A 22,439-nucleotide genomic window follows, 5' to 3' on the forward strand; every position below is an offset into this window, starting at 1 on the left:
TATCCAGGGGCTATCTGTAGAAAATTTCATTTTTTGGTTTTGTAATGAAACCTTTTCCTTGGCTTTAAGGCAGCCACATCGTAAGTTACTTCTGAACAGGAACACATGCTGTTCCTCTACCTGCAGCTCCACTGCCCCCGTCACAGGCGTTCAGGCTAGTGTACTGAGTGGAGGACGCCTGCCCCCGCGTCGCCGCCCCCATGCCCCTGGGACCTGTCACCAGACTGGTGATCCAGCACGTTTCTTTCTCTCTCTTCATGGATCCTGATTTTCTGAGATGAAAGGGAATCAGATGTCAACTATATCGAAAGCCTCTGATGAAACCACAATGGGTCTTATATCATATACCGATCTCTTTTTCCAAGATTTTCTCCAACCAAGCTTACCTCCTCAGCTTCTTCTCAAGCAAAGCAGGAGATTAATTTCTATCTTTCTCTAAACATTTAACTATTGTCTCTGAAATATTTTTTTCTGAGGCTGAAAAGTACTCTCCCAGGATTCATTAAGCAAAGCAATTGATTGCTTCATCCAAATAAAAAGACCTTTGCATATGCCTCTGCCACCACACTGATGAGGGATCGAAGGACACACCTACTGGGCAGGATGTTAGCTAACTTTTTGGTTGCAGGGACTCAACGATCCTACAGAAAACTACTGCCTTTCCTTAAGTTTGCAAAGAGGAGACCAGATCTTTTAACTTTGAAAACCAGTCACCTGCAATAGCCCACAGAGTCTGGGCTAGTGCTAAAACAGAAATATTATGCCAAGTCTCCTGGCTTCTCAAAATGATAAACAACTTCTCCCCTCTTCACCAGCCTCGGTGATTGGAAAAAGCCAGGGGCGAAGGTAGTGTTTCGTCAGGCTGAGAAGTCAGCAGACCATGCCTCTCAACCAAATGCCTGCTGCTCACATCCAAGCTGCAAAATGCACCAAAACCATGTTTCATGAGTCTTCACCCACCTCACCAGTGCCTTCTAGAAAAAGGTTCTATTCTCAGAATAAATACAGAAACTTTTCACCAGCCTTCTTGGAGTCATTTAAAATTTTTGTAATGAATGTTGGCAAAAGAGAAGGGGAGGGAAGGAGGAAATGGGGTCCTACAGAACAGAGAGGCTAGCATCACAGGCCATGTTAACATTTCCCAAGTGGACAGAGTCTCTGCTCCAGAAATGGCAGAAGATAAAGCTGAAAGACCATGATGGGGGGGACCCCAAGACCTCCACTCCCAGGCTGAAAGAGGCACTTGTGGTTTACCTGTGGTGAAGCTCTGAGGGGGAATTATGAGAACTGAGAATTCCAGGTCAGGTCAGTCCAAGCACAAAGTACCAAGAACCTGAAGCAGGTTAGTGGCGACAGGAATGAAAGAGACAGATTCTTGACAAAGCTTGATGATTAACTTGGACGTTCAAAGAGGAGAAAGGAAACCGCTGATCATGATTTGAAGGCTGTGGTGTTTCCTATCATTTGGAGAAACCAAAAACAGTGCTGAAAGCACAGGAATTTGCTTTTGATGGTATAACTTGCCATGCTCTTAGCAAAGCCTTGACATGTGATAATGCTATCAATCTTCACTTCAAAACTCCTCAAGGCTGATATTATCTTCCTTATGCAAATGAGAAAGGTAAGCTGAAGTATTTGATCGAAGAGTAATAGTTGAGAAGGCAGAAATGAGTTCAATTTTCTACATACAAAGTTGGAGCAGATTAGTGCAATGTTCCATATGCTGATTAAAATAAAGAATTTATGTTCACTGGAGAAGTTCAGGATATAAATAAACAATGGGGATCATTTATAGCAGCCACAAATGAAGGATAACTGGAAATGGGCAAAATGACACTAGAAAAGAGAACAGCTGAGCTGGCAGAGGACAGAGTCAGGAAGAAAACCTAGGCTGGGGAACGGGAGGAAAGGACAGACAATGTCTTCTGTAGGTAACGTCTGAGTAATGAAAATAAATCAAGAGGGAGAGGCCCCTTAGAAATCATCTGTATGAAGAGTTCTAGAGCCTGGGGAACCAACGGAGAGGCAGCCGCACACACGATGTGAGCCTGGCTGCAGTTCTGTGGGGCAGGTCACCATGGGAGAGCAGGCAACTGTTGCCTTTCTCCATTTATTTATTTTTCATAATAATACTGAAATTACTAAACTTTTACTCATCTTTTTCACTGTTAACACTTGCACAGCTGGTATTATCCATTTATTTTTTGTTCATTCATTCCCTATACTGGAGTCTTTGCTCTCTTCTGCTGCAGCTGACTGAACCATGGCGACAACTCCCGCTGCTGCCTTTGAGGCCCTCATGTCTGGAGTGACAAGCTGGGATGTCCCCAAAGACCCCATCCCCAGTGAACTCCTTCTGACTGGAGAGGCCGCCTTCCCAGTCATGGTGAATGACCAGGGCCAGGTCCTCATTGCCGCCTCCTCCTATGGTCAAGGCCGCCTTGTGGTTGCGTCCCACGAGGGCTACCTGCTGGAGGCTGGCTTGGCCCCATTTCTTCTCAATGCAGTGGGCTGGCTCTGTCCCTCACATGGGGCTCCCGCTGGAGTGCACCCATCCCTGGCATCACTAGCCAGCATCCTGCAGGGCTCTGGGGTTGAGGCTCAGGTTCAGCCAGAACCGGGAGAATCCCTGGGGGTTTACTGCATCAATGCCTACGATGACACCATGACTGCAGAGCTGATCCAGTCTGTGAAACTTGGAGGGGGCTTGCTCATCGGGGGCCAGGCCTGGTACTGGGCCAGTCAGCACGGCAGCGACAAGGTGCTGTCCAAGTTCCCAGGGAACCAGGTGACCAGTGTGGTCGGAGTGTACTTCATGGACATCTTTGGGGACAGAGGCCAACTCAAGGTTTCTAAGAAGGGGCCCAGAGATCCTCTCCACGTCGGGTGAGTAACGTGTCCCTGTGGGGAATGGGATCTACGTTAAATAGCGGTCTGTTCCCTATTTTTAAGGATCTTTCAGTCTAGCAGAGGAGAAGCTTGTCAGTATGAAATGGAATCATTACAAATTACTAACATAGTTATAACAATGGCCCCTGACAAATAAAGGACAATATCTTCTTTGTTCTCTCCTATGGACCAAGCATTATACATCTCGAGGGCAGGATTTCTTGTTTTGTTTTATTTACTATCGTGTCTCCAAATTTTGAATAGTTAGAGAGTGCTGGTAAGCGGAGAGGACACCTACAAGGGTTACAGAGACAAGAATCATGTCCGTTCTGCTTACTGTCTACCGCTAGCACCCTGGTATCACTAGCATCGTGTAGTGCACCAGCTGGCATACAGCAGACACCAAATAAACACTGACGAATGAATGAAATTGAGAGTCAGTGTGTTCCAGGGACGGCGGGGAGAACATGTCAGGCTAATCCTTACACTCGGGGGCTTCTCTGCCCGGGAGTGTTCTGGAACAACTCGGGGAGGGTTATCTCTGAGCTGATGGAAGAGCTGATGGCAATGAAGCAACGGGCGGTCCCCTGACATCTCCTTCCACCGTGGAGCAGGGTCCCTTCTGTTTGCAAAGATTAGAGAGAACTTGGACAAATGATGGGGTCTCTCATAACCATTAGATTGGAGCAAATGAATTTGACTTGAATCCCAAGAAGATAAGTCAGTGTTTTTCCTCATTTGCCTAATTCCCCTGTGTATGTGAATCCACCTCGTTTTTTGGCACAGATGAATAGTATTCCATGGCACTGCTTATAGCATAGTTTCTCTCGTCATGCATAGGAACAGTCACCCTTGTAAAATAGAAAAAGAGTATATTCTGTGTACATATACTTTTTGGGATCAAGTAGGGATGAAAATGTAAAACTTAGAGAAACTGGGGAAAAGACCAGTTAGGCTGCACATAAGCTTGGACAGGAAGGTAAAGTCAGATGCTCTTCTGATTAATCTGGGACTGCTTAAAATGTTCTGGGTCTCCTGGGACGACAGAGGAAATACAATCTGTAAGGACATCACACATCACTTCATTTCTTCTTCCTTATTGCTTCCTTCAGGCTGGATGTATTGTGGATACCCCATCATGCGCCATGTGCAGTCAGTGCCTGTGTTCTTTAGTGAGAAGATCGTAAGGTCCAAAGGCATCTGAGGTCTCTCCCGTGAGATGGGCCCCAACCGGCGGCACTCTGGATGGATTATCCATCCCCATACCAGCGAGGCCATGTGCAACCTCTGGTCAGTCTGTGTGAGTGAGACAGTCCGGGACATCCCAAGGGCGCAGGCCCCTCTCCTCTGAGTCCTCAAAGTCGAGAGTGGAGGGTTAAAATGCACATGGACCCGGGAGCCCCCTGAGTGACTGGAACCACTGGATGGCTCTGGAAGCCTATCTTCAGGTACAGAGCAGAAACGGAGACGGGGCAACAGACCCCACAGCCGTGCACCATTCTGGTGGAGCCTCAGGACCCTTACAGCTCCTACATCACCCCTCGCCCTGTCACGGGCGCACCACTTCCTCTGGACACGGGAGGTGGCTGCATGGTAGTGTCCCTCTGTGGCTCGGGCTGTACACGTCTAAAATGGGTAACATGTTTCCCACTCCTCTCTCCCACCTCAGAGCTTTGTAGAAATAAATAAAAGAGAGTAGAGTCATTGTGAAAAGTGCACCAAGACCACACGACTCCGGCCAGAAGACCTTGAGGGGGGCTCCCAGCGCTGCCAAATGTAAACCGGAAAGGCGATCCTGAGTTATCTTCATAGCCCAGAACACAAGAACGCCGCCTCACGTAACGATGCATTGTAAGGACATACGCTGGGGAAGGTGACCTGGTAGCAAACTTCTCAAAATGGTATCTTCTTACTCAAGCTCCAAATGTGGATGAGTCTTGGTTTCATTATAAAATAAATAATATGTGTGTAATGTTTTTCGAAAACCTTCCCTTCCATCTTCCATCTAATCCTTGCCAGGCGTATAAAATACACTTAGGATGTATTATCACAATCGTCATTTCACAAGTGCAGAAACTGAAGGCTAAAGTGAGTGATTTGCCATCAACCTTACACTTGACGAGAAAGGGACAGACCAAGAATTCAGGATCAGTGTTCTAACTCCAATTCCCCGTGCTCTTGGCACCACAGCACACTGTCTCTGGATGTCCACAATTCCAAACACTCTGAGATTCCTCAGTAATAAGTAATCTGTTTGAGCATCAGCATGAAACAGTCACAGTGCCAGCCAGAAGCTGGATCTACAAGTTTAATGCAAAGCCCCTGGGGGCAGAGTCCCTTCACTGCTCCCTACCTAGACTACTATCGCTCTGGGTCTGAGACTCAAGTCCAGGCCAGGCAGCCACCTCCCTGACTCCTCACCTTCCATCCCCACCACGTGGTCAAAATTCAAGTCCCTGGTATCTGCCATCCAAACTATCCCAACAGCCTCTTCTCTAGCCTCCCTGCTTCTGCCCACAATCCCAACTGACCAATCTTCCAAAGTGCTGCCAAACCACACATTTCAGCTAAAAACCCTTCAGCAACACTCTGATGCCTTCAGGTAGAATACCTCACTCTTCAGTAACTGGCCCTGCCTTACCCTCCTGCCTCGAGTTCTAGGTCCCCAGCCTTTTATTCTTTCAAATCCAAATTGTTTATAGTTTTCTGAACATATCACCATGGTTCATGTTTCTGTACATCTGCAAATATTGCTCTTTCTCCCTGAAATAGTTTTGCTTTCTTTATACACAAGGAAAAATGTTCACCTTTCAAAATCAGGTCATTTGTCACCTTCTCCAAGAAGCCTTCCTTGAGTATGTTCCTTTGAGATACTATCTGCTCGCTCCCCCATGTTCGTTTGTATTCGAATGACACCACATTGCCACTCATTTGTTAATTTAACTTAATTGATTAAAATATAATTAAACGTATTTAATAAGTTGATCACAATGAGTATCAGATATCTCCTAATGGCACAGTCTGTGGTTGCAGCTGAGCAACAATGAAAGGATGACAGGTAGCGATGGTTGAGACACTAGCTTGTCTTCGAGGCAGTGCTTCTCTAGGGTCATAGGTTCCTAAATGATGGGCCACTGCGTCCCTTCCAGCTCTAAAGTTTACAGTCCTGACTAAGTCAGGGGCCTGCCAGGAACTGTCCCTGAGCACCTCTCTCTCTATTATCTGAGTCCATCCTAGCTCTATCCACAAAGAATGCATTCTCCTTACCTAACTGTCCGTCTCTGTAAGACAACATGGCAGACTTACCAAGAGTCAAGTCTTTGACAAAGAATAAAAATCTCATTACGTCAGGGTGGTATGTATGTTTTCAAATGGAAGGGTTCCACTTCTCAGCTACACAAGATGAGACAGTACCCTCACCAAAAATCAGACTAAAATCTTTACCACTAAGCTTAGGAGTGAGCGAAATAATAATTCTAAAAGTAACTACCATCTACTGAGAACCTGTCATGGACCAGGTGATACACAAGCACAGACTGAATCTCTGAAACTGGAGGGAGGCAGAATGAGACATGACACCAGTCACCAGAGTGAACATATTCGAGAATGCAGAAGGACAGAGCCACTGGTAAGAATTAAACCAGTGTTAAAGGTGGCTTATAACGAAGGATAGCATGTAATTTTACATGTATGTGGAGGGGGAGTGGCTTCTGTAGACCAGACACCTCATTCTGCCCAGCTCCTGGAGGCCTTTGGGTGGGAGCCCTTCATCCAGCTCTTTGCTGAGTACCAGACCCTGTCTGACATCCCCAAAGACAACCCTGGCAAGATGAATCTGTGGGTGCAGAAGTTCTCTGAAAAGGTGCAAAGAAACTAGTTCCTTTCTCCGAGGCCTGGAGCTGGCCGGTCCAGAAGGAAGTGGCTGACAGCTTGGTCTGTCTGCCTGGGAGGCAAGAAAATCCCATGAAATCATACGCATCTTTAGAAAGGAGTGAAGAATTGTTCACTTTAAAATAGATCGTTGGATGCAGAAGATCAAATCCTCATGTAATCATCCCAAATTTCAACTTTATATTTTTCTCAACCTTGTTCAGAATATACTAATTCTTTTGCAAGGCAGAGATTAAATTAAACAGTGATTTTTCAAAAGTAGTAATATGTACAGCTCAACCATGTTTTCTCTAGTTTTATTTTCTAATCCTGAGATTTGTTTCTTGATTGTTTAGTGTTTTACATTTGCTTTATCGGGTGACCACAGTTGCTCAGACTCAGAGACTTAACCCCAGGAATGTCTTTCTCTGGATGCCTTTAGAGCACCTTCCTCTTTATCCTAAAATTATGTCATACAGTTCACAAATATCTTTTGTTTGCATGGTTTGAGCATGGTAGGTGGTCAACAGAAACTTGTTGCAAATGAATAAAAACAACTGCATGGTAGAGGATTCAGTGTGTGCCAGCCAGTAAATGCTTTAACTGGACTAAGTCATTTCCTGATTGCAGCGACCTTATGAGTAAGGAACTATTATAGGCCTTCCAAGCAGGAGAATGTGTTCCTGGAAAGTAAATCTCTAGTGTGATAATAGCTAAAAATTTCATGAAGATATACTCCATATGCTTATATATTTACCCTCACAGCATTCTTTAGAACTGTTCCCATAGCATAGAGGACCACACGCATCCATCTCACCTCTACAGATGGGAGCTGCCACACAGCCTACCGAACATCCCCTGTGGCCCCTTTGGGGAACATTTAGAGAATTCACTGACAATTTAAAGTCTGTTATCCAAGAAAATTTGATGTCAGTGCCAGAAAGATAGACCAAGACAAGCAAACAAAAGAAATATTGGCTTGTTCCATGAAGACAGGGGAAATCTTTGCAAGGCACACATGGCTGCTTTTTGGTCAGGAGTTTCCGTGCTGGAGGATCAGTGTTGCAAGCCCATGCTGAATGGAGTATTGTTAAGCCACGTGTGCCTATATCATCTTCACTAGCACACAAGGAAATTTAAATTTCAAAGTGACAGATGGCAGAGCAAGAATTTGAAACAGATTATTAGATTCCAGATGCAGTGTCCTTCACTGAAAGAATATATGACCATAGCTACTATTCCTCTGACTACAAGAGCCAGATATAAGCTGAAAGAGCAATAATTAATTAATTAATTAATTAATTAATATGCCCCTTTTTCAGCAGACGACTTTACTTTCACCTGTTCTATGAACCATCTTCTTGGGAACTGCCTCTGCCTTCTCCATGATTGGAATGGAGTTGTCAATCAAGGGACCATAGCACTCCCATTATAAAAGTAGGTACAAGACCACACAGAAAACCAGAGTACTCCACCCCCTAGACCTAGTGACTGGACCACAGATGTTCACATGACTTAAATAGAACCAAGCCGTGTCCTTTTTTGATAAGTAGTAAAGTCACTGGTAGAAGAAGAATGAATTTTTTTAATGAGATCACAGCTTCTATGAGCCATTTAGTTCAGGAGCTGCTTTGCAATATCGTTTTCACACAAAGGGAGCCTGATGGACAATGAAATCCACACGAAGGAAAACAACGACAAATCAAAGCTCTGTGTCCCTAAGGATACTGTCCAAGGATCTAGATCTAGCAGTGCTTCAAGCTCGAGGTCAACTGCCGGACTTCTTCTGTTTCTTGAATCAAGAAACGGCTTCCTTTTGTTTCTACCAGTTGGAGTTCAGGTCCTATTAACTTGTCATCAGAAAAGTCCAACTAAAAACTCTCCCCTTTCTTAAGTGCTCTCCAGTTTGCTGTTGGAGCAAATGTGACTCCTATCTTTTCTCACGGGGACATGCCTCCTGGTTTCAAATCTCTTTCCTTCACTCATCGTGGGTGAGCTGCAGGACATGAGCCCAGAGAATGATAACACAAGCCAGTTTTCCACTGATGGCAAATGTAACCAATGGTCACCAAGGCCTTCGCCTGTAGAATTTCACGATTCTGAAACCAAACAGTCTTGTTTTTAAAGGTACCTTTGGACAGAGAGGATAGACAAAGACTTTGGGGTTTTTTTTCCCCAGCTTTGGAAAGAGAGGAGTCTAGTCAGAAAGGCTGACCACTGGTTCTTGGTCTCCTCTTTGGGGTTTCAACTTAAAGATCCTTTCTCAGAGGGAACACCATGCCCAGCTGTGTCCTGGCTGTGCACACTGTTTACCTGCAGTCACACCACCCATGCTTCACTCAATACTTCTCATCACGTTCGCATTTAATGTGTATTTAATGTTCTCTTACCTCACCAGACCGTGCATTTCATGAAGGCAGGGCTGATGTCTGTGTTTCTCAGAGCTTTATCTTGAATGCACAGTGCAGTTCCTAACGCATCAAGAGTTCTGGATGGATAGGGATTTGTAATAGACAGGTACTTGATGGACAGGTGTTTCCCAACACCTGTCACCATTGAGTGTCTCATAGAGGCCTATGATATTTACTGAAATTCCAAGAAATTCTTCCATTTTTCTAGAAGGAAGCTGTAATGTGACTTCAGTTTTTTCTTTTTTTTTTCCTACCTCATACTGAGCTACATCAATTTTGATTACATTACTGATCAGACTAGACAAGAGGGAACTTTCCATTGGTCTTCTACCCACCCTTTTTATATATTCAAGATTCAGCACTTAAGAGAATGTTTTCAGGAAAATTTTTGTGGAGGCTGATGTTGGAAACTTTCAAGACATATAATTAGTTTGTAACTGAATTCCTCAGGCTTTTACATTTTATGGTCTCTGTCTTCACTTCTTCCCACACCTGTTTCTTTTCTCTCCTCACTTGAACTTCAGCCAATGTTAATTATCTCTGAATTATCACATCCCCCAGGCCTGTTATATGTTATTAAATTCTGGGTCAAGGACATTCCTCTAAACCAGGGTGACCCCAAGTCTCTCTGTATCAACCAAAATGACTCCGGTCTTCTCCTGTCTGTCCTCAAGGTGGCACCCTCAGCACAGGCTCCAGCCTCCTCAACTCCCAGCCCTTAATTACTAGAAAGAAAAGACCTTTTCTAAAACTCTAACACAGCATCGGACGGCCCTTAAAAGATCCAAGGAGATAGTAGCACAGGGCAAAAGAAAACCAAGAGCCTGCCCCACACAGAGAGGTTTACAGGGCAAGAGAGGCTACGCTCTCCACGTCCAGAGAAGGCAGACTGGGGGAACAGAGAAATCTCAAAAATGCAAGTACAATTCAATTCTAGTGTATCTAGCACATTCACTTAATTCATAGACTATAAGAGAAAAACTTTATAATCATAACAAAAAATAGTTCAAAAAATTCAAGACCTAGCCATGATTAAAGAAACTTTCTATAACAAATAGCATATCTACCAGAAACCTTTAGCAAGCATTATACTAAGTAGCAAAAAGTTAGAAGCACTCACATTAAATTCAAGAACATGAGAAGAACGTTCACTCTTAGTGCTACCTTCAGCATATCCTTGGAGGTCCTTATTAATGCGTTAGGGCAAGAAAAATAGACACACTGGAAATGAAGGGGAAAAGTCATTATTTTCAGAAAATATAACCCTCTATATTTTGAGAGTGGACGTATAGACTTAGCTGATAAAGAGGATGTGATGGAAACAGGTAAAGAAGTCAAAGATGACACCTAAGGCTCTCGGCGTGAGCCCTCAGTGTTTTCCGTACCTTTAACTGAGACAGTGGGAAATGAGAGTATGGGACTAAGAGAAAATATTAAATAGGCAGTTTGATATATGAGTCTAGACTTTAGAGGTTTGGTGTACAGAATTAAGAGGATATATTAGATAGGCAGTTTGATAGATGAGTCTAGACTTCAGAGCAGAGGTCAAGTCTGAAGATACAAATTTAGAACTCATTAGAATATAGATGGTATTTAAAGCTTTAGACCACACTGAATTCCTTAAGGAGAAGAAGAAGACTAAGAATGCTGTAAGCCACTATTTTGAGGCAAGAAAATGAGACTGGGAAGGACTAGCTTTGTGAGATAAGAGGAAAGCCCAAATTTATTATAGTCTATCACAGAACTGTGGAAAAGAAGATATTTTTTATAGCAGAGGAGGGGGAAGATGTCAACAGTCCTGTTGTTAAATGCTTATGGAAAAGTCATGTAAAGTGAGGTTTGGAGATGGAACTTTGGGATCAGTCTTCGGGGAGGCTGTTGGCGATTTTGTCAGGGTAGGTGGTGGCTGAGTCAGAAAACACCTGGGTAGGTTGAGGAGAACGGGAGGTGAGGGATTTGAGACATCCATATTCAAAGCACTTTTGGTACATTTTTCTTAGTAAGGAAGCAAAGAAATAGAGTGGTAACTGGAGGAATAAAGGACTAAGAGAAAAGTTTGTTTTTTAAGATGATGAAATACCAGAGAATATTTCTAAGATGAAGATGTGAATAATCCAGTATGAAGGGAGAAACTGACTTATGTGCTTGAAAGGGGGAAAAGATAAATCTAGTTCTATATGAAATTATAAAGAAGTTTTCAAGTAAAAGGAAAGAGATTCAATAGAACATGATTCATGGATCAAGCAAAGTCATCTTCTATGAATTCAATTGGATTTGAAATTTGTTGTATGCTTGGTGTTCAAGAGACTAATGTGTAAAAGATTTTTTTTCTTTTAAAGGTAGGTAATTAACTCAGAGATTATTTTCATAATAGTAAAACATCTGGACTTTTTTCCCTTAATGATAGCACCTTATTTCTCAGTGTATCTTTGGGATGAACCTATACTGACAAAGTACTTATTAATTCATATCCAGAGTCCTTGTATGGGTGAAAAAGTGGAAATTTGACTGGATTCATACAGATTGCCTCTTTGCTCTCAACTCACTTCATTCTATTTAATTTTAAACAAATACAGGGGCTTTTTTAAGTTTTGGGGGGTTTTTTTTTCCTTTTTTGGCTGCTCAGCATTTGGATTCTCATTCTGTTTGGGGTCTTCCTCAAACAGTCCGAGTCTCTGTGGAAGACAATGTCCTTCTTCAAAGCACATGGACTAAGGAGGCCCTCAACCCTGGAGCTCGAGAGTAGTCAGCCATGCCCACTGGGACACTGAATACCAAGCAGATGACACAAAGGGAGCGTAAAGTATGGGGTTAATTCTGTTGGTGGCATCCAGTGGCCAGTGATCACAGCAGCCATGTCCTAACCAAACTCTTCTTGTAGCATAATATTTGCTACACTCCCAAACATGTAGATCCCAGTTCCTAGTGTATTCAGGCCCGTCTCTCCACACACATCATTAGTTATGAGAGCTGCCCAAATTTCTTCCCTGCAGAAGTTAGCCAAGGCTTTCTTTTCCGTTGCTTTCCAGCCAAGACCCCCAAGTGCTACACCAGATATACACACAAATGTACAATCCCCAGGCCAATCTGATAGACTCTTTCTCCAAGAATTCTACCCAAATCTTGGAATCTCTGGAAGACCAAACAGTAACTATATTTTTTTTTCCTTTGCACTAGGTTCTATCTGGCTCCTGATAATGTAAATCTTGGGCACCTAAAGTTGGCTTTAGAGTCAGGCAGAAGGAAGAGAGAGAAAGAACGAGTGTGAGAACACATACATCCAGAGGACACAGCTCTAGAAAACAGAATTCATTCCTGTTTCGTCTTTGTGTGCCACTTTCCCCAGTGACTAACTAGTGCATTGCACACAAATTTTCAGGCAATATTTATTGAATAAGTAAATCCAGAAAAAAAATGAGAAAACAGCACAAAATCATGGAGAGGGAGCTGAAATAGGGTCAGAAAAATAAAGCATTCTCTTCCTTTCTCTACTACCTTGAAGTACTCTCCAGGCACCATTTTCTTTATTTGTAAAATAAGGAGGCAAAATAGCTCTGATTATCTTTCAGGTCAGAAATTCTTTGATTTGGGAATCAATATACTGAAGATTGGTTACTAGGACTCAGAACTCTGTTGTGCAAGTTAAAAAAAAAAAAGATTCTTTCTTTGGTGAGAAAAAATGGGGTTGTATCTCATTTATTTTCCCGAGCACTCAGCACTCAGAATAAATGTAGGTTTCATTAATTGGTAAAATCATACATGCCGACGAGCTCACACTTGCACACACAAGCATGAATTCCCACAGGAAGGTGCGTTCCTGCCGGGAGCTGCACTTCGAGGTCTATGGGAAGTGTTACCTCTGAGGGGCCAAGCAAATCCACATCCCCACATTATTTCCTAAGGCTATCCTCGCATTCTCAGGGTTAAACTCACTAATGCAAATTGTGCAGCTGGGTTTTAATTAAAGCTCTGCCCCCACTTTCCCTGGGGTTTTTTTTTTTTTACCATATACACTTCTCTTCCCTTAGTCACTTCTCTCCTTTCCCTTAAGTCCCTCCTCACAGGCCCGTGGTGGAGAGAGTTGACAATAATGAGGCCCCAGGAATTGGTTCAAAGCCTGCCGTGAAACTTTTTAAATTAAACCCTGGAGATTTTAAGAATTTTAATTAGAATGCATGATTTGAAGGGAACTGACATAACCCTGCCATCCAGCTGGCACAGTCCTGTGCCCACGGGTCTGCTGGGCTCTGGAGGCTAAAGCCCTGGCAGACAGAGCTGTTTCCCACCATTGACCGTCCTGCCCTGAACATGGGCAGAGTCTTCCTTGAAGCTTTGGACAGTGTCCCCCAGTTCTCCTCTTGTTGAACAGTTAGGATGTATTTGATTTTCCACTATTAAAATCAGTTGCTTTGATGACTATCTCTGGGGATAAGTCTCTGTGTTGGTGAAGATTTCCTCAAAATAGACTCCTAGGAGTGAAATTAGAGAGTGAATAGGCAAAAATAAATTAGGGACTGGATGTAGATGTCAAATTCCTTTCCTTTCACTGACTCATACAAGCAAATATGTACTGAGCGTCTGTAAGTGCCAGGCACTCTTCTAGGAGCTGGGATATAGCCAAGAACAGGTAGACAAAGTTTCTGATCTCATGAAGTACGTATTCTAGTATTTAAGTATTCTAGTATTCAAGTATTTTGTATTCTACACAAAACAGGAAAGAAAAATACATGATATAATTATAAATGTTCAAAATGTTACAAATGTTAAAAAAAAATACACCAAATGGAATGATAGGGAGTAGGGGTTGGCTTCTTCCCTTCTTTAGAGCCCCCATATAATTTATCAGCAGATTTGATCAGCTGTACCTGCTGGACAAAAGCAGAATTCAGTCGCTTCTCACCATCTTTGTTGCTGTCTCCCTAAACCAAGTTACCGCCAACTTTTGCCTGGACTTTTGCAATACCTTCCTTTACCTCCATCTTACCTCTCTATGCTCTATTCTCCCCACAGCACTCTGAGTCTTTTACAGTGTAAGTCAAATCAACTCAGCTGCAAAAGCACTTCGATAGCTTCCCCCTTCTGTGAATAAAATCCAGTCATCACCAAGGCCTATAAAGCAATCCATGGCCAGGACACAGCAACTTCTCAGCTCCCATCTCTACCACTCTCCTCCCCCAGTGTTCTCCTCTCCAGTTCCAAACATGTTACTGCCTCAGGGCCTTTGCACTTGCTCTTTCCTCTGTTTGTAATGCTCTTTCCCCTACTATTTCTCATTTCTTTAGCGCTTTGCTCAAATATTACCTTTTAAGAGAAACAGTCACTGACCATGACAAATAAAATAGCATGGCACCCCCACGTCTTTCTCCTTCATCTGGCTTTATTTTCTGTCACTGCACTTATTATCCCTTGACATACTTACATGTACATTTTATTTATTGGCTACTTTTATCCACTAAGATAGTGGGAATTGAAAAATTTCAAATAGTACCATTATAATGGCACCAAAAAAAACAAAATACTTAGGTGTATTTTAACACAAAAATTTAGCAAAATATGTTTCTGACCTGTGCACTGAAAACTCTAAAAAACTGATGAGAGACATCAAAGACCTAAAATATGAGACATAACTTATTCATGAGTTGAAAGTCTTAATGTTATGATGTCAGTTCTCCCTTAATTGTTTTATAGAGTCTATGCAATCTAAATGTCATGGCAGGATTTTTTTGTAGAAATTGATAAGTTGTTCTAAAATTTACACAGGAAAAATAATCAAAAGAACTACAAGAGCTGAAACAATTTTGAAAAAAACAAACTTGGAAGACTTAAACTACCTCATATCAAGGCTCACTATAAAAGTATATTAATCAAGACAGTGTAGTGTTGGTGGAAGAGCAGACACATAGAGTAGAATCCAGATAATAGACTCATACATAAATGATTAACTTACACAAAGATGTAAAGGAAATTCGATGAAAAAAGAATTATCTTGTCATGTAACATTTAGAATTATGGTTGTCTGTTACACAGCAATAGCTGACTGGAACACAAATTGATACACAGATGTGGGGTTCTGCCATAATAAAAACTTGAAATATGTGGCACTGGCTTTGGGCTTCAAGGAGACTGTTAGCAGAAACTTGAAAAAATGCTGGCATGTATTATACAGAGGCAAAACATTTGGCATAGATGTTGACTATGGTGACGTGTAACTCAAACTATCGCTAATGAAATTATAGCATTAGGCGAAGATGTTTTGCAGAAGAATGTTGAAAGATGAACTGACGCTACTAGCTACATTATTAAGGTGCTACCTGAAAGAGCTGAACTGAGGAAAGAACTGGTCAGTGTGCAAGAATTTAGAGGAAATTTAGTCAATTGAGAATGTGCAGGGTTGGGTAATGAAGCAGATTCTCACCAGTCAAAGGTATGCAAACTATCATACCACCTTGGAGCAAAGACAAAATCAAACATGAAATTATTGAAACATTATCAGAAGCAAATAAAACTGGCTGGAAGCCGACAGAATCAGATTTGAAATAAACATAAACAAAGGTAGTTTCTGAAGCGCAGAAGGCAAGAAAACCAGCTAACAGAAGAAGGAATCTAGTTAAGACGCCACGGATGGGATGGATGAATGGCAGACTTGTCTTAGATCTCCTGAAGATTCACATTTCAAGAGGAAGAATCAATCTGGCTCAGCACAGGCCACATGCCCAGCCCCTGAGAAGAGAAAAGGTCCTTGTTACTGTTTCATCTGATTATGACGGAGTTAAATCCTAAAACCAAATCTGGCTGCTGTCAGGAATGAAAATTTAAAAAAAATTTTTTTTTAAATGATTGTCTTCCACACTGGGTAGTCACACATCTCCTACAGAAGATGGTAAAGTCCTTCTCACAAAACTTCCACTTATGCATGAGATTTACCACATGAGTTCACCTCTTCTTCCTCTCACGCCTCACTAAAATGACAATTAAAGGATTACAAAAGGTACAAATCTTCAAGGATGAAGTAAATAGGAGTGGAGACAAGAGCAAATTTTAGTCTTTGCAAAACGGATGGGTAACCAACCTCACAGACTGAGAAACAGAAACCTATGCTAAAAACACAGTTGTCCTGAAGGCTAGATTCATACTGCAGATTATTAGAAAGTCTCTGGAATTGGGGAAGAGGGGGAGTTCGAAAGCTAAGTAACGTAAGGGCTGGTTTAAAAGTCTGCACGGAAGCAGTTAGATCCCTACAGCCAGCGAGCTGCCCCTCCTCCACCCCAGGTGAAGGCGGGGGAGGTTGCACTTGAGGAACTCTGTCCCTGGGGACATCCTGCATATCCAAGAGCAGGGGTAGTGAGTACGCTGAAAACAGCGACACTGAGTGAGGCTTCTTCCCCATCTCACCCTCGGATCCCCTTCACCCTAGCAATAGGCACCCAGACTTACACTCTACACGCTAGAGATGGCTGAATTTCTTTCTGAGTACACTGACCAGTCAGCAGAAGAAATTTACAGACGCTGACACTTGGAGGTCCCCTGCTGAGGCAGCAGAGGCACCACTCGATCGCTGAAGCCCACCCATCAGCAAGCTTTGTCTGTCCATACTGTGCTTCTAAATAGTCTTTATCGACTCATCACAAATATGACAGAAAGCTAGGATGTACCAGTCATCTTAAAAACCTCCAACGCTAGAGAAAAGACACACAGAGACACAAGTCTCAGGAGGAAGAGAAATACTACAAAAAACATACAATCTGTCTCCTCAGAGAAATTACATATGGTAAGGCATCCCTCAGGTAGAGCATCACATCACACAAGAAAAAGAAATGTCAGAGAATTAAATGCTCTTTAAAATCAGAATGTTGACAGTAGACATGAAAAATTCAATAAAAGTACAGGAAGATAGTCAAGAAAAATCTCACTTATAGAAGTAAAGCAAAAAGATATAGAGGAAAAAACTAGAGAAAATACATATGGAAGGAAGGAAGGAAGGAAGGAAGGAAGGAAGGAAGGAAGGAAGGAAGGAAGGAAGGAAGGAAGGAAGGAAAGGAAGGAAGGGAAGGAAGGGAAGGAAGAAGGAAGGAAGGGAAGGAAGGAAGGAAGGAAGGAAGAGAGGAGTGGCCCAGAAGATTCAATGCCTGAGTAGGAGTTCCAAAAAGAAAGAACAAGAAGAAGGGAACAATATTATCTAAAACATAATAAATGAGTATTTCCTGTAAACAAAGGCCATGAGTTTCGAGACTGAATGAACCCACCAAGGCACTCATGCTTCATTTTAAAAAATGACCCACACCAAGGCTCAGTGCCATGATATGTCAGGTTACTCTGGACAAAGAGCAGACCTCAAATGTTTTCAGAGAGAAAAAGGGAAAATAGGTTATAGGAAAATGACTGAGGATCAGAATGCGATCAGACTCCTCAAAAGCAACACTGGAAGCCAGAAACAATGGAGTGACCCTTTACAATTCTGAGAAAGGATGATTTTTCAGCACAAAACATTACACCCCCTCAAAGTATGACTCCATTGTCCAGAAAGGTAAAGCATTATCAGACATGAAACACCACAACAGCTTTCTCTTCCCACATTCCTTTCATTTAGGAAGTTTCTAGAGGGATATTCTCCAACCAGTAAGGCAGTACAGGAGAGAGAGAAAACTTGAGAATGCAGGAGACAGGGACGCCAGAGAAAGCGAAGGTGATCCCCTAGGTGTGTAGAAGGGCGGTGCCAGAGGACAGCTGTGCTGTGAGCAAAGACCGACCAGCCCCATGGGAGCAGGAGTCTGGGGCTCCAGGAGGGACATCCCCATGACAATGGTTGACTGACACATTGCTAATCTACTTAAATGTACTCAGCGATTTACACTGTGGGCTCAGTGCTCTGAGGTGAGGTAGTGGTCAGTACACGGAAAGTTGAGCAAACAAACAAAAATGTGGTAATTATTATCTAGGGGAAAGGAAAGTTTTACAAGAAAGGAAATGTAACATTGGTGATAATAGCATAATTTATGGCTTATGCATGAATAATACTAACATCATTGCAATAACGTGCACAGTGAATATGGTTCTGTACCAAGATCAGGACGTAATTATTCTACGGGGAAAGGAAGTATGTGTGTTTGTCTTGCGTGTGTTTGTGTTGGGGAGGAGGGTAAGAAAGCCAAATTCTTTTCTTCCACAGTAGAAAGTTGAGAAACAGTACGTAAAACTGAAAAAAAAAAAATCAACTAATTACAGATTAAGATTGTTTTTAAATACACCAGCTTAAAAAAATAATGGAAAGCACTGGGACTGAGGAGCCAAAGTCAGAGGTAGGCAAGGGCAGAGTAGGAACAGATAATTCTTCAGCCTTACACAATTATGTTTTAACTTTGATAAAACTTCAACTGGAAGAGAAGTGTATTTTCCTGCCTGGAGCTTGAGGACGAGGAAGGGACTGTGGTGAGATTCACAAAGTGGGCTCACAAGGAGACATTCAGCCAACAGCAAGCAGAGGCAGCTGACTTGCCAGCCATCACTCGGGAGGCTGGTGGGGCTGCTTCTGAGCACGGAGGCCCCCTGCTGAGGAGCCTTCAGAGAGCTGCAAGGGACAGGAGAGCTCTCCAGATGAGACCACAGAAAAGAGCTGGGAAGATGCTGCCTGCAGCCAAGAACTCTAAGACAAAAATTTCTCTCAGGATTTTGGAATCAGTAACAACACTGAATTTTAGATTCGATCCTATCTAGAGGCCATCTAAATTCAAGACATACGGCGCCCGCTGAGAACATGCAGAGCGTCAGCCCTCAAGGAAAAGAACGTGGACTATTCACTGCTGCCGTTCTGCGATAAATGCATCAGGATAAAGAAGGAGATGCTAACATGAGACTTAGTGAGGGCTTACTCTGTCCGTACATTGGACTCACCACTGCAGATTGAGCACTGCGCACCCTCTCTGTAACCTGTAAACTGACATACAGGGAACACTGACTGAGCACCCTCTGTGCGTGCTCGGGTATCAGGCTAATATTCCACTTACATCCCACCTGTAGCAGAGGTACGACTACTATTATGCCTATTTCATAGAGGGGGAAATTGGGAAACAGAGAAGTCCATCATTTCCCCGATGGCACATGGCTAACAAAAGGCCAAGTCAGGACTCAAAGCGTCTGACTCCAAACCCTGTGCATGGAATCATCACACCCAACTAGCCTAGAGCAACAGGTGACAACACTGGGGCTTAGAGAATTTAAGTGACAGCTGAGGGCACACAGCCACCACCAAGTGGAGCCAGGCCTCAGACCCTGACTCCCTGGAGCGCAGGGCCCACTCTGCATTGCTCTGTCACGCTGCATCCATAACAGAGACTCCACTACAGTGACGAAAGCCAGACACCATTTGTCGCAGGATTAACACTCATGGTGATCGTGAATACACTGACCAACGTCAGAAAGGGGTATGGAGATTCTAGAGACATGAAGAACAGGGATTCGCAGTAAGAATCCCCAGACTCCGGGAACGTGGTGTGCCATGGGGTAGCCACCCCTTAGGGAGTCCTCTCTCCCTCCCAACACTGCAGCTGTGGCCCGAAGTAAAGGGGAGACTCTCAAGCTAGCCCGCTCCCGGAAAATCCTGCCCCGGCAACTTACCAGCTGTGTGAACCTGGACAGTTACTTCACGCCTTTGGGCTTCAGTTGCCTCATCTGCAAAAGGCTAATGAGAGGGTTGTCTGAGGACTGAGTCATTCAGTCAGTATGAGGGGAGAGCTTATAACAGTGCCTGCACACAGTAAGCGCTAGTGGTAATTATTATTATTTTATTTTTATTACTGAAGGACCTCCTTAAGTGTGCTCTGCCCCCGACTCTGAGACGAATTCTGGCTGTCAGTCACCTGCCTGACATCACCAGGCTTGCTCTTGCATTCCAGGGGAGCGGGTGTCCTTATCTTCCACTTCCTCCAAGAAAGAAGGCCTGCTGCCTGGATTTCCTCCCTCATACAGGGCACCCTGGCTCCTTCCCCCTCATGCCCCAGATTCCCAGTGAGCAGATCTCTAATCATTGCCATCAGAATCCCTTGCTACGACCTATCTGCCCACTTGTGCCCTGCGTTACCTTCCCAAAGCGAGTTCAGTTCCACAGATCTTGGCACTTGTGTAGACATGAACTATAACGGTGTGGGACTGACCTCTGAATCTGGGGTTTACATTTTAGGTTCCTAACTCCCTGGACCTGTCATTCATAGCAGTAACTAGCATTGTTACAGCCCTTTACAGTTTATACTGCGCAAACATTATCTAGTTCAACCTTCAGGGCAGTCCCTTGAGACAGGCATCTTTAATTGCATGTCTATCTACCTATCATCTTCTAATCTATCTATCTGTTGAGAGAGAGAGGGTTAGGCAAGAGAAATAATCTGCCCAAAGTGCAAAGGATTAGTGGCAGAGGCAGAACTAGAAACCAGATCTTCTGACTCCAGACACTATTCTTTCCAGCACACCCCACTGCCTACCTATAAAGTCTGCACAGAGCCAACGCCAGCCTTCCATCCTGCCACAAAAATTTCCAAGCCTCCACATCCTGCCTTGCCCTCTCTCTCCTAAACTTTTACACCCACACCAGCAGCTGCTGTGCACCAGCACCTGAACAGCCACGTGCAGCTCAGTGAGCTCAGTCCTGACCTCAGCATCCTTTCCAGCTCACTAGCTCTCTCTGCGTATGCCTCCATTTCTGTCAATGGTCACAGATTTTGCCCACACTCAAAACCTCAGAATAAGCCCTTGACTTATCCCTCACCCTCACCCGTCCCGTTCAGTTTTCTACTGAAACTGAAGATTCTTTCTTTGTGTTATCTCCCAAATGTGAGCTCTTTTTTTCCCATTCACACACCCACTGCTCAAAACCAGGCTCTCAGGACTCCACCTTTCACCTTCTCTTTGTTCCTCTTTTCTCCTTTTTTATTTCATCTTAAAACCACACAGATTAATCCTCATGACATGTCACTTCATCTCCTGCAGAAAAACCTTCCGTGACTCTCCATATCCTTTAAGATCAACTCTTAACTTGGTATTTCTAAACTGTGTGCTGAGAAACACATGCTCTTTAGATATTAACAGATGCTTCATTTTAAGAAAATGAAATACTACCTACTAACCCCCCTTCTTCATTGACATGCACATTAGCAAAGAGTCTGAATATATGATCAAGACGAATGTTTTTTCAATTGGCATTTTCAAAATGCATTTGACCACACAACATCTTTTCAACAAAAACCTAAGAACATCTGCTCGGCACTAATGTTCCACAAAACACAGTTTATGACATCCACCACCTCACCTCTATGTCCTTTTCTGAACTTACCTTCCACTAGAAACCTATACAAATCCTTCCTGACCTTTAAATGGCGACGCCCTTTTTACAAATACAAATATCCACGTGAAAAACCAAGCTGACTGCTTAAGAAACGAATACTTTGCTTTAGTTTAAGGAATGAGGGCTAGTCCTTAGTGGGGCCTCAAAGCCACAAAATTTAAAGGAGACAGAAGATACTAGTTCCAGAGTCCTTATTACATGAGCTTTTAGACTACTGCTCCTTTTCAAGACTCACATGGTACTCAAAAATCTTATCAGAAGAGCTACATGAATAATAGCACAGAAGCAAAAAATGTAATAGTGTGTAGGTGTTTAGATACAAAACAAGTGAACGCACTAAATTATTTGTGGGTGAAATAATAGGATGTTCTGGATTTGCTTTAAAACACTGCAGCAAAAACAAATATCCAAAGGGTATAAAGATAGATTAAACAAGATTGGGGAAATGTTGATAACTGCTGAATGAGATAAACACATGAAGGCTTATGATACTATCCTATTTTTATGTACGTATGAAAATTTCTACAATAAAAAGCTGTAAGATGTGTGGATGTTTATTAAACAAGAAGGAAGATGATGGTCCAAGTCTTGCTTATAGGATCTGAACCTCTACCAGGTTCTACTCTTTCCACTGCCAATAATCAGGCCACCCTACCACGTCCTCGCCCCACACTCACAATCACTCAGTCTGCTGCTTCACACCGTCATTAACCCCAGGCCCCTGAGAAAGACCAATCCATGATTAACTTGATCAGGAGGAGGTAAGTAAATGATGCCAAAGCCCCTTCTCTTTATCCTTTTTTTTCTGTTCTCCATCTGTTCTTCTGCCCACCAACCAACCTACTTGCTTGTCAACCACCCAACTGCCAACTGCACACCTTCTGCCCTTCCTTGCTCAGTTCCATCAGTTTTTGTAAACCTTTTACTCAACCATGCCC

General features: G+C 43.1%; 1 protein-coding gene across 1 annotated transcript; it reads left to right on the forward strand.

The window, feature by feature from the left end:
* The first annotated feature begins 2,263 nt into the window (after positions 1-2,263).
* LOC107034133 (TRPM8 channel-associated factor 2) lies at positions 2,264-6,766 on the forward strand. The gene is made up of 3 exons (XM_015244216.2): positions 2,264-2,886; positions 4,338-4,482; positions 6,629-6,766. Exons 1-3 carry the CDS (start codon positions 2,264-2,266, stop codon positions 6,764-6,766), a joined length of 906 nt encoding a protein of 301 aa, XP_015099702.1.
* The last annotated feature ends 15,673 nt before the right edge of the window (positions 6,767-22,439 follow it).

Source organism: Vicugna pacos, chromosome 7 (assembly GCF_048564905.1).
Source record: "Vicugna pacos chromosome 7, VicPac4, whole genome shotgun sequence".
Classification (NCBI taxonomy): domain Eukaryota; kingdom Metazoa; phylum Chordata; class Mammalia; order Artiodactyla; family Camelidae; genus Vicugna; species Vicugna pacos.

Coding starts and splice junctions, on each gene's coding strand:
- LOC107034133 (XM_015244216.2), top strand. CDS start 2,264: ATGGCGACAACTCCCGCTGCTGCCTTTGAGGCCCTCATGTCTGGAGTG. Junction 2,887..4,337: donor AGAGATCCTCTCCACGTCGG/GTGAGTAACGTG, acceptor GCCTATCTTCAG/GTACAGAGCAGAAACGGAGA. Junction 4,483..6,628: donor ACACGGGAGGTGGCTGCATG/GTAGTGTCCCTC, acceptor CATTCTGCCCAG/CTCCTGGAGGCCTTTGGGTG.